Source organism: Saimiri boliviensis, chromosome 2, assembly GCF_048565385.1.
Source record: "Saimiri boliviensis isolate mSaiBol1 chromosome 2, mSaiBol1.pri, whole genome shotgun sequence".
Classification (NCBI taxonomy): domain Eukaryota; kingdom Metazoa; phylum Chordata; class Mammalia; order Primates; family Cebidae; genus Saimiri; species Saimiri boliviensis.
Window position 1 is genome coordinate 64,196,071 of NC_133450.1, and position 12,543 is coordinate 64,208,613.

At 37.5% G+C, this 12,543-nt stretch overlaps 1 protein-coding gene and 1 pseudogene across 1 annotated transcript in view; one reads left to right on the forward strand and one right to left on the reverse strand.

The window, feature by feature from the left end:
* Window positions 1–12,543, forward strand: part of CATSPERB (cation channel sperm associated auxiliary subunit beta) — a 185,524-nt gene that overhangs the window by 103,270 nt on the left and 69,711 nt on the right. Inside the window, 1 exon segment of the mRNA XM_074393468.1 lies at window positions 4,185–4,329. Within this exon segment, the coding sequence (XP_074249569.1) occupies window positions 4,185–4,329 (145 nt within the window).
* Window positions 4,988–5,493, reverse strand: LOC101045211 (ATP synthase peripheral stalk subunit d, mitochondrial pseudogene; annotated as a pseudogene).

A 12,543-nucleotide genomic window follows, 5' to 3' on the forward strand; every position in this document is an offset into this window, starting at 1 on the left:
CTACAAGGCTACAGTAACCAAAACAGCATGGTGCTGGTGCCAAAATAGATATGTAGACCGATGGAACAACACAGAGGCCTCAGAAATAATGCTACACACCTACAGCCATCTGATCTTCAACAAACCTGACAAAAACAAGCAATGGGAAAAGGATTCCCTATTTAATGGTGTTGGGAAAACTGGCTAGCCATATGGAGAAAGCTGAAACTGGATCCCTTCTTTACACCTTATACAAAAATTAACTCAACATGGATTAAAGATTTAAATGTAAGACCTAAAACCATAAAAACCCTAGAAGAAAACCTGGGCAATACCATTTAGGACATAGGCATGGGCAAAGACTTTACGGCTAAAACACCAAAAGCAATAGCAACAAAAGCCAAAATAGACAAATGGGATCTAATTAAACTAAAGAGCTTCTGCACAGCAAAATAAACTATCATCAGAGTGAACAGGCAACCTACAGAATGGGAGAAAATTTTTGCAGGCTACCCATCTGACAAAGGGCTAACATCCAGAATCTACTCAGAACTTAAAGAAATTTACAGGAAAAAAGCAAACAACCCTATCAAAAATTGGGCAAAGGATATGAACAGACAGTTTTCAAAAGAAGACATTTATGCAGCCAACAAACGTATTTTTAAAAGCTCATCATCACTGGTCATTAGAGAAATGCAAATCAAAACCACATTGAGATACCGTTTCATGCCAGTTAAAATGGCCATCATTAAAAAGTCAGGAGACAACAGATGCTGGAGAGGATGTGGAGAAACAGGAACACTTTTACACTGTTGGTAGGAGTGTAAATTGGTTCAGCCATTGTGGAAGATAGTGTAGTGATTCCTCAAGGATCTAGAACTAGAAATACCATTTGACCCAGCAATCCCATTACTGGGTGTATACCCAAAGGAGTATAAATTGTTCTATTATAAAGACACATGTACATGTATGTTCATTGCAGTACTGTTTACAATAGCAAAGACTTAGAACCAACCCAAATGCCCATCAATGATAGACTGAATAAAGAAAATATGGCAATATGGCACATATATACCATGGAATACTCTGCAGCCATGAAATGGATGAGTTCATGTCCTTTGCAGGGACATGGATGAAGCTGGAAACCATCATTCTCAGCAAACTAACACAAGAACAGAAAACCAAACACTGCATGTTCTCACTCATAAGTGGGAGTTGAACAATGAGAACACATGGGCACAGGGAAGGGAACATCACACATCAGGTACTGTCAGGGGGTGGAGGGCTAGGGGAGGGATAGCATTAGGAGAAATACCTAATGTAGATGACAGGGTGATAGATGCAGCCAACCACTATGGCATGTGTATACCTATGTAACAAACCTGCATGTTCTGCACATGTACCCCAGAATTTAATGTACAATTAAAGAAAAATGTTCATCAGGGGTACTGCTAATAATAACATTAAATTACTAAAAGTAATCCAGATGTCTATGAATAGGAAAATGAATAAGTAAATTACATCTTATTCACCTAATGAACTATTATATAGAAATGACAAATGAATTGAGCTGTATGCAACACATATGAATTTAAGTAAATAATGTTGAGGGGAAGTAAGTTATAGGAGACAATCTATGGTATGATAGCCCTTTTTACAAGGAGCAAAAATAAGTAAAGTTAAGCAATATATTACTTAAACATACGTGCTAAAAAATTTTTAAATACCAAGGGAATGAAAAAACACAAAATTTAGGATATTGCAGATATAACAGGGAAAGCAGAGGGATAGGAATGGGGAGAAAGAGGAACATGTAAATTACTAGCAATATACTGATTCATAGATTTTCAGTGCACACATGTTGATTACGTTATTAAATAACATAAGGAAAATACAAATGAGCCATGTATAGTTAAATAATTTAAATATTTAGGGAAAATGCAATGAGATGTCGTTTTATATTCAGGTCATAAGTAAAACTTAAAAATAGATTTTTGGTCATATCAAATATTGGTGAGATTTAGGGAAATAGATTTTCTCATACACTACTGGTGGGACCATAATCTGGTTTAGTAAAATTGAACAGCTCTTGGGTAGTCTCTATCAAAATTATAGAAATGTGGCTAGATGCAGTGGCTCATGCCTGTGATATCAGCACTTCAGGAGATCAAGGCAGGAAGATTGCTTTCGCCCAGGAGTTTAAGACAAGCCTGGGCAACATGGCAAAACCCCATCTCTACAAAAAAGTACAAAAATTAGCTGGGCATGGTGGCATACACCTGTAGTCCCAGCTACTTGGGAGGCTAAGGTAAGAGGATCGCTTAAGCAGGGAAGGCAGAAGTTGCAGTGAGCCAAAATTGTGCCACTGCTGACTCAGCAACTCAATTTTTCAGTATTTTCTTTAAAGATAACACTGTAACATTAGTACAAATAGGCAGATACATGAATGTTCACTGCATTGTTCACGAAAGTGAAAATTTGGATACAACTTTTAAATGTTCATTACTAGAAAAGTAGTGTATCTCAAGTATGGTATATCCGTTAAGTTGGAAATTATAGGGTAGCATAGAAGAATGTGGTGATCCACATGAGCTAACAAATGATCTGACATACATTATTGAGTGACAAATGTAAGTTATAGAGCAACAGGTACAGTGTGCAGTATGATACAAGTTCGAATGACTTTTCAAAGTACCCTTCCTTACACACTCTAACTACATCCCTGCTCACCAGAAATATTTGCAGGGCCCAAAGCAAAAGTGAAAACTGAGGTCCACATACCATATAAATCCTGTATCATGGATTGTGTTATGCCAGCAATGAGTGCTGCATCCTGAGTAATAGAAGCACCTATGTGTTATTCAGTACATTTCCTGTGTGTGTTTGTAATATTCAGGCCCACTAAGCAAGCAGTTCAGGGCAAGGGTACTTCCTGTCCAAGTCTAAAAGCCTTTCTCTCCTCCCTGCCATAAAAATGAAATCAGTACTGAACATATTCTATTGGTATATACATACATATGAATGTAAATATATAGAATTTTCAAACTGATTAACTAGTTAGTTGCCTCTGGGAAGGGATAGAGGAGACTAGGATTGATTATATCAGATGAGTAAAAGGAGAATTATTTGAATGGTGGTCTAAGACACTTCAGCTATATTTATAAATTTGGAAATGTGAGAAAAGCCTATTTCCTTGTATAACTTGTTACTAAAATTACTTTTATAAAAATCCAAACAACCGAAGTGTTCTTTAAAAGAGGTAGCAAGTGGGAATCATTAATACATGATCGACGTGTTTTATCCTTAAACAACTCTTAACTAAAGATGAGGAGATAGGCCAGGCGCGGTGGCTCAAGCCTGTAATCCCAGCACTTTGGGAGGCCGAGGCAGGTGGATCACGAGGTCAAGAGATCGAGACCATCCTGGTCAACATGGTGAAACCCCATCTCTACTAAAAATACAAAAAATTAGCTGGGCATGGTGGCATGTGTCTGTAATCCCAGCTACTCAGGAGGCTGAGGCAGGAGAATTGCCTGAATTCAGGAGGCAGAGGTTGCGGTGAGCCGAGATCGCGCCATTGCACTCCAGCCTGGGTAACAAGAGCGAAACTCCGTCTCAAAAAAAAAAAAAAAAAAAAAAAAAAAAAAAAAAAAAGAGGAGATAGAGAAACTAAGATGCTATAATAATAAACTAATATAACTATATAGCGGGATTAGTGATTTGAGGATCTATGAAAGTCCCAAGACACATCTCTTGTAAATGACAAGGGGCTCTTCCATGCAAAATATGTCTGCATATATATTTGCCAGACACCTAGAACCTGAAGTTGTATGTCAATATAAGGTAAACCCCTCCCCTGATCCAAATGCATTCAGCACTCCATTCTTTTATGAACAAGGGAATTATTTGGAAAATCATAGGAATAACTTTGTTCTTTTATACCATCACTATGCATATTGTGTAGACCTGATACTCTGCCACAGATACTTTCATACACACTCTAGGATGGAAATAGAAGGTCAAAGAAGTAGGTAAAGAGTGTGTGTGTGTCTGTGTGTGTGTGTGTGTGTGTGTGTGTGTGTGTGTATGAATGTGGGCATATGGGAAAGATCATGCCCCATGGCTATTCTCATGTAGACTGATAGGTAATTGCCAGCTGTTGCATAGCAGCTCCTTAGTGAGATATTATCTCTTTATTCCTATAGATATGGCTATCAGTTGATGGCGGCAACACCTTTGAATTAATGGCTGACTTTCATGATGATGTCATAAGCAGGACTTTTCATAGTTTTTATACATCAGATATTACTTTTGTTTCTAAACGTGGAAAAGTTTACTCGACCAAGGCAGGTAAGGAATTTGCTTTCATTGATGTAAGCATTACATGTGGCCCAGGATTAGAAGATATAAGAAAACCGTGCCTTATTAATCAACAAATCCTAAGGTCTCAAAACCATTGGGGTGATGGATTTGTAGGATCTGCAGAAGTAGGATCAATCCTATGAACAGCCCTAAAGGACAACACTAGGTCACCATGCTATGTTCTCATTTACAATTCAGTGACATTTTACTGTCCTAAAAGCCAAATAATAACAGCTGCCACTTGTCAGCTACAATTGTGCTCAGCATGTTAAAATATCATCTCATTTGATACTCACAATAACCTTGCTGAAGTAAGTAATGTTAGCTTACTCTTGCTGATTACGTTGATACAACTGACACACAACTAGTAATGGAGGAGTTGTGTGACTGATACACTGCTCTCATCTCCTTCATTTGGTAATCTTGTGCTTCATTGATCAACTCTATATAGCTCCTATCAGTGTTTGCACCGCAAAATAAATAGTTAATTTTTAAGTATAATTTTATTTCTTAACTAACAAATATTGATTTCACATATTCATGGGGTTTACAAAGTGCCATCTTTTTTCTTAACTGTACAATTATTTCTATTTTTAATGTCCAGAATGTGTAATATAAGGGCCAGAGTCTCCTCCTGGACTCAATTTTATAAATTCTCAATTAGTTGATGAGGCCAATAGGGATATTTTGCTTGTCCAATCTGGTTTCTGGGAAAGCTTTGTTCAAGTCCTTAATGGTCATCTGTTCAAATGGAATTCAGTTCTTCATCTTCTCCATCTGTTTCTCATATTCTACAATCCTGGCCTTTGAGAGAGACACCCACTCAGCACAAGACTTCACGTCTTCTTTTTCTGCAGCATCCACCTGAGCAGTATATTGACCCTCCAGTACAGGAAGCTTCAGGGCATTAAACTTCTCAGTCATCCACCAAGCCTGCCTTGGCCACATTGGCCTTGTAGTAAGCCCAGTCGATAGGTGGTGGATTCTCAGGTAAAGCAGCCAACCTGTCGGTGAGGGTCTCATTCCAGGATTTCAGGGAGTTAGCAACGGCCTTTTGGTTTTGGGGTATGATCTCCCCAAAAGCTATCCAGTTAGTGGTTTTTAGAGCAAGTTTTCGCCCAGCCATCTTGGGATCCTTCACCGACCCCCGCTGCCTACTGTCCATAGCAGCAAGTAACAGAAGTGGGTCCACAAAGTGGTATCTTGATACGTATAATGTAGAGTGATCAGATCAGGGTAATCAGCATATCCATCATCTCAAACATTTATCATTTCTTTGTATTGGGAATGTTCAATATCCTCCTCCTAGTTATTTTAAACAGTACAACATATTAGTGTTAACTATGCCATCCTTCAGTGGTATAGAAAACTAAAATTTATTCTTCCTATCTGGATGTAATTTTGAATCCTTTAACAAATCTCAAAACAATTAATATTGATTGACAGTTGCCCACTCCTTTCCAACTTAACTGAATTTTGCTAACCAGCCTAGGACCCTAGAGTGACAAAGGGACATGCTTCTCAATTTATTTCTATATGTTTGTGACCTGTATTTTCATTTTATTTTATCATTCTATTATTGAGTCTTTGAGACCTTGTTTTGTTGAATTTAACTTATTAAGATTTTTTGAGGCAGAATATGGAGGTAAATTTACCTCCTATCTTGGGATATGCTTTGTCTCAACTTGATTTTTTTTCTCTTTTATATGCTGTAGGTTTCTTCCTTCTATTCCCTTCCTTTTTTTAAAAAAATTATTATTAATTTTTGTGGGTACATAATAGGTGTATAAATTTATGGGATACATGAGATATTTTGATATGGGGATACACTGTGTAATAATCATATTGGGGTAAATGGCGTATCTATCACAAGAATTTATTATTGTCTTTGTGTTACAATCAAATTATATTCCTCTAGTTATTTTTAAATGTACAACAAATTTTTGTTGACTGTAGTCACTCTGTTGTGCTGTCAAATACTAGATCTTATTTATTCTATATAGTGATATTTTTGTACCCATTAACCATCCTTATTCTCCCCCTGCACAATGCCCCACTACCCTTCCCAGCCTCTGGTAACCATTATTCTACTCTCTATGTCTCCATGAGTTCAATTTTTAAAATATTCAGTTCCCTCAAATAAGTGAGAACATGCAAACTCTGTCTTTCTGTGCCTGGCATAGTTCACTTAAAATAATGTCCTCTAGTTCCAATCATGTTGTTGCAAATGACAGAATCTTATTCTTTTTTATGGCTGAATAGTATTCTATTGTATATATGTACCACATTTTCTTTATTCATTAATCTATTGATGGACACTTAGGCTGCTTCCAAAGCTTCGCATTGTGAGTAGTGCTACAATAAACATGGCAGTGTAGATACCTCTTCAATATACTGATCTCTTTTTGTGGGGATATATCCTAGCAGTGGGATTGCTAGGTCATATGGCAGCTCTTTTTTTAGTTTTCTGATGAACCTCCAAACTATTCTTCATAGTACTAATGTACTCTCCACTGTACTAATTTATATTCCCACCAACAGTGTACGAGGGTTCCCTTTTCTCCACATCCTCACCAGCATTCGTTATTGCCTGTCTTTTCAATAAAAGCTATTTTAACTGGGTGATATGGTAATCTCATTGTAGTTTTGATTTGCATTTCTCTGATGGTCAGTGATATTGAACACTTCTTCATATGCCTGTTTGCCATTTGTATGTCATCTTTTGAGAAATGTCTGTTCAGATTTTTTACCCATTTTTAAATCAGATTGTTAGTTTATTCCTATTGCTTGAGCTTTTCATATATTCTAGTTATTAATTCCTTGTCCGATGGGTAGTTTGCAAATATTTTCTCCATTCTGTGGGTTGTCTCTTCACTTTGTTGATGGTTTCTTTTGCTGTATAGAAGCTCTTTAACTTAATGTGGTTCCGTTTGTCTGTTTTTGCTTTGGTTGCCTGTGCTTGTGGGATATCACTCAAGAAATCTTTGCCTAGATTAATGTCCCAGATATAGTTTCCTCAAAGTTTTCTTTTAGTTGTTTTATAACTTTTAGGTTTAAGTCTTTAATCCGTTTTGATTTGATTTTTGTGTGTGGAGAAAAGTCTAGTTTCATTCTTCTGCACATGGATATCTTCTGCATATGGATATGGATGGTCTAACATATAATCTACTTATCTCAGAATGATCTATGTGCTGACGAGAAGAGTTTGCATTCTGGAGCCATTGGTTGAAATATTCCATAAATATCTATTAGGCCGATTTGGTCTACAGTGCAGATTAAGCCCAATGTTTCTTTGTTGATTTTCTGTCTGGATGACCTGTCCAGACAGAAAATCATGTCCAAAGGTGAACATGGGTTGTTGAAATCTCCAAGTGTTATTGTGTTGGGTTCTCTCTCTCTCCTTAGCTCTAAAATATTTGCTTTCTGTATCTGAGTGCTCCAGTGTTGGGTGTATGTATATTTATAATTTTTATATCCTCTTGTTGAATGGACCCCTATATCATTATATAATGACGTTGTTTTTCTCTTTCTATAGTTTTTGTCTTGAAATCTATTTTGTCTGATGTAAGTATAGTGACTTCTGCTCTTTTTTGGTTTCTACTTGGATGGAATCTATTTTTCCATCCCTTTATTTTTAGTCTATATGTGTGTTTATAGGTGAAATGTGTTTCTTGTAGGCAACAGATCACTGGGACTTTTTTTAAAAAAATCTGTTCAGGCACTCTATGTCTTTTGATTGAAGAGTTTAGTCCATTTACATTAAATGTTGTTATTGATAAGTGAGAACATACTCCTGACATTTAGTTAATTTTTTCTAGTTTTTTTGTGGCCTTCCCTTCCTTCTTTCTTTCCTTCCCATCTTCCTTTTAGTGAAGACAAATTTCTGTGGTAGCATGTTTTAATTTCTGTCTTCAAGCTTACTAATTCTTTATTCTGCTTGGTCAACTCTGTTATTAATTTCTTGCTTTTTATTTTCATATATCTGTTGTATGTTTTCAAATTCTAGGTTACCATAATATCTTATAAAACTCATTATTTAAACTGATAGGTCTTGAAAAGTTGTTGTACTTATAATATTTGATCAGTTTGTCTTTCAGTTTTTCTTCTCAAGACATGAGTAGTTTACACACCATAATTAACATGTTATAATGTTCTGTGTTTTTCTGTGTACCTGCTATGACCAGTGAGTTTTTTACCTTCAGATGATTTCTTATTGCTCATTAATATTCTTTTATTTATGCTTGAAATATTCCCTTTAGCATTTCTTATAGGGAAGGTCTGGTGTTGATGAAATCCCTCAGGTTTCGTTTTTTATCTCAGAAAGTATTTCTTTTTCATGTTTGAAAGACATTTTTCATAGATATACTATTCTAGGATAAAAGATGTTTTTAAAATATGTCATGCCACTCTCTTCTGGCCTGTAAGGTTTCCACTGAAAAGTCTGCTACCAGATGTATTGGGGCTCCTTTGTATGTTATTGTTTCTTTTCTCTTGCTGCTTTTAGGATCCTTTATTTACTTTGGGAATTTTATTATTAAATGCTTTGAGATGGTCTTCTTTGCTTAAATCTGTTTTGTGTTCTGTTACCTTCTTGTACTTGAATATTGATATCTTTCTCTAAGTTTGGGGAGCTCTCTGTTATTATTCGTTTGAGTAAATATTCAATCCCTATCTCTTTCTCTACCTCCTCTTTAAAGCCAGTAACTCTTAGATTTACCCTTTTGAGACTATTTTCTAGATTTTTAAAGCATGTTTCATTCCTTTTTATTCTTTTTTCTTTCATCTCCTCTAATTGTGTATTTTCAAGTAGCCTGTCTTCAAGCTCACTAATTCTTTATTCTGCTTGATCAATTCTGCTATTAAGAGACCTGATAAATTCTTCGGTATGTCAATTGCATTTTTCAGCTTCAGAATTCTGCTTGATTCTTTTTAATTGTTTCTATCTCTTTGTTAAATTTATCTGACAGGATTCTGGATTCTTTCTCTGTATTATATTGAACTTCCTTGAGTTTTCTCAAAACAGCTATTTTGAATTCTCTGTCTAAAAGGTCACATATCTCTGTCTCTCCAAGATTGATCTCTGGTGCCTTATTTTGTTCCTTTGGTGAGGTCATGTTCTGGATGGTCTTGCTTGTGGACACTGATTGGTGTTTGGAGGTTAAAGAGTTTGGTATTTATTGTAGTCATCATGTCTGGACTTGTTTGTACCTGTCCTTCTTGGGAAAGCTTTCCAAGTATTCAAAGGCACTTGAATGTTGTGATCTAAGTCTTTGGTCACTGTAGTTGTATCTCATTAGGAGGTACCTCAAGCCTAGTAATGCTTTGGCTATTGCTAACTTGTAGAAGTACTGCCTTGGTGGTCTTGTATAAGATCCAGGAGAACTCCCTGTATTACCAGGAAGAGGCTTTTGTTCTCTTACCTTACTTTCCCTCAATAAATAGTGTCTCTATCTCTGTGCTAAGCTGTCTGGAGCTAGAAGAGGGGTGATGCAAACATCCCTGTAGCCACCACCACTAGGACTATACCGGGTCAGACCCAAAGCCTGCACAGCACTGGGTCTTACCCAGGCCCACAGTGCCCGCTGCCTGGCTACTACCTATGTTCACTCCAGGCCCAAGAGCTCTATAGTCAGTGGGTGATTAATCCAGCCAGGGTATGATCTTCCCTTCAGGTCAGTGAGTTGCCCGCAGCCCCAGCTAGGTCCAAAAATGCCATCTGGGAGCCAAGGAAGTTGAAAACCCTAGAGTCTGTGTGGTATTCTGTTCTACTGTGGCTGAGCTGGCACCCAAGCTACAAGACAAAAATCTTTCCTACTCTTCCCTCCTTTATCCTGAAGCAGAGCAGTCTTTCTACATGGCCACCACCACCATAAGCCCATGGAATTTACCTCCTGGCTATTGCCACTGTTCACTCGAGGCCCAAAGGCTCTTCAGTCAGATTGTGGTGAATGCTGTCAGTCCTGGGTTTCTCCTTTCATGGCAGTGGCCCCACTCTGTTCCAGGGCAGGTTTAGAAATGCCATCCAACAGCCAAGATCCGGAATCAGAGACCCTAGTAGCCCACTTGGTGTACTGTCCACTGTGGCCAACCTGGTACCCAAGCTGATTTTTTGTTCTTATGAAGGTGCTTTCTTGTGTGGATCATTGTTCAATTTGATGTTCCTGCAGAGGTGGATAATCATTAGAGGCTTCTATTCAGCCATCTTGCTCCATCTCCTTTCTATAATCTCTCCCTTCCTAATCTTCTCCATGCCCCTCCTCTATTTACCCACCTTCTTCTTTATCCCTTTTCCTTCCTTGCTGCTTCTTCTTTTTCTATTCCTCCCACTCTTCCTGTTTCCATCAAGTTCATCATTAAAGGTGCAGCACTGGTCAGATCTTCTATTTGCTCTAATATAGCGTAGGTAAATTATTCTTGAGACCCATCTGCTTCGCCTCTTTTAGATAGGACTTGGACCCATTTTTCTCAACTCAGTAAAATGCTCTGGAAAGTGGTAAACCTGGTTTCACTCATGAGGACCTGATTTTTCCCTTTACTTTTCCTTTTGATATCTTCTCATCCACTTGTCATCTTCTTAAATGGTTTGGCTGTGTCCCCACCCAAATTTCAACTTGAATTGTATCTCTCAGAATTCCCACATGTTGTAGGAGGGACCAAGGGGGAGGTAATTGAATCATAGGGGCTGGTTTTTCCTGTACTATTCTCATGATAGTGAGTAAGTCTCACAAGATCTGATGGATTTATAAGGAATTTCTGCTTTTGCTTCCTCTTCATTTCTCTCTTGCCACCACCATGTAAGAAGTACCTTTCACCCTCTGCCAAGATTGTGGGACCTTCCCCAGCCATGTGGAACTGTAAATCTAATTAAACTTCTCTCTTTTGTAAATTGTCCAGTCTCAGGTATGTCTTTATCAGCAGCATGAAAATGGACCAATACACCTTCTTACTTGTTAGGAGGGTATTACCAAGAGTCTTCAGGATTTTGTTGATTTACCTTCCTTTTCTCAATATTGCCTCAACAGTGGACTTTTATAGATTATTGGGTAAGTTTTGAGATTAAGGTGGACTTGGAGATATTTTAATATGTCTAACAGGAATTAGAAAAACACTTTCACCAAGACAAGACAGAGGGTGTGTTGTTTTTGTTCAAACACACAGCATTTTTTATTGTATAACCAGTTTCTTCCGATATTCAGTCTCTGATATGATTTTAAATGACAAAGTTTCTAAAGGTTTCTGATCTAACTTCAAAAAGCATGGTTTTGTAGGCCTCAATATTTTGTCCTTGATGTTTACCAGCAAAGGCTGTTTTACAGTCGTACAATCTCCTCTACTGGTCCTTCCTTGTTTGAGGATAAGGAGAGATCACAAAATCCTGATTCTGTTTCTCCAGATCTTTGCCACTCTATTTATTCTCTATTCTGTCAATAAAGCTTCTGTTTAACTTATGTCAGTATCAAGATTAATCCTTGTGGTTTATATGTCTGAATCACATGTTGAGACAGCAGCTGTGTCAACCTAAGATTCTGGTGATCAGGCATCATATGATTGTGAAATAAATGAAAGTAATTGTGAGTATTGTTAGGAACATGATGTGGAACATTTCCAGTATTCCAGAAAGCTCCCTCTTCCCAGTTTTTTTTGTTTGTTTGTTTTTGTTTTTGAGACAGAGTCTTAACTCTGTTGCTCAGACTGGTGCAGTGGCATGATCTCAGCTCACTGCAACCTCCACCTCCCATTTTCAAGCAATTCTCCTGCCTCAGCCTCCTAAGTAGCTGAGATTACAGGCATGCAACACCATGCCCAGCTACTGTTTGTATTTTTAGTAGAGACAGGGTTTTACCATGTTGGCCAGGCTGGCCTCAAACTCCTGACCTCAAGTGATCCTCCTGACTCAGCCTCCCAAAGGGCTGGGATTACAGTCATGAGCCACTGCACCTGGCCTACTTTTTTTTTTCATTTGCGTACCTCTAAAGGTAGCTGTTATTATCATTTATAATACTATTGATTAGTTTTACATAGCTTTGAACATCATACAAATGGAATTGTGCAGTATAAATGTGTCTGTGTCTGACTTGTTCAGTCAACATTACGACTGCAGGATTTCTTCATAAAGTTGTATGTATTAGTAATTCATCCTTTTTCACTGCTGTGTACTCTTCTGTTGTACGAATATAGTATCATGTATTTATCCATTCTACT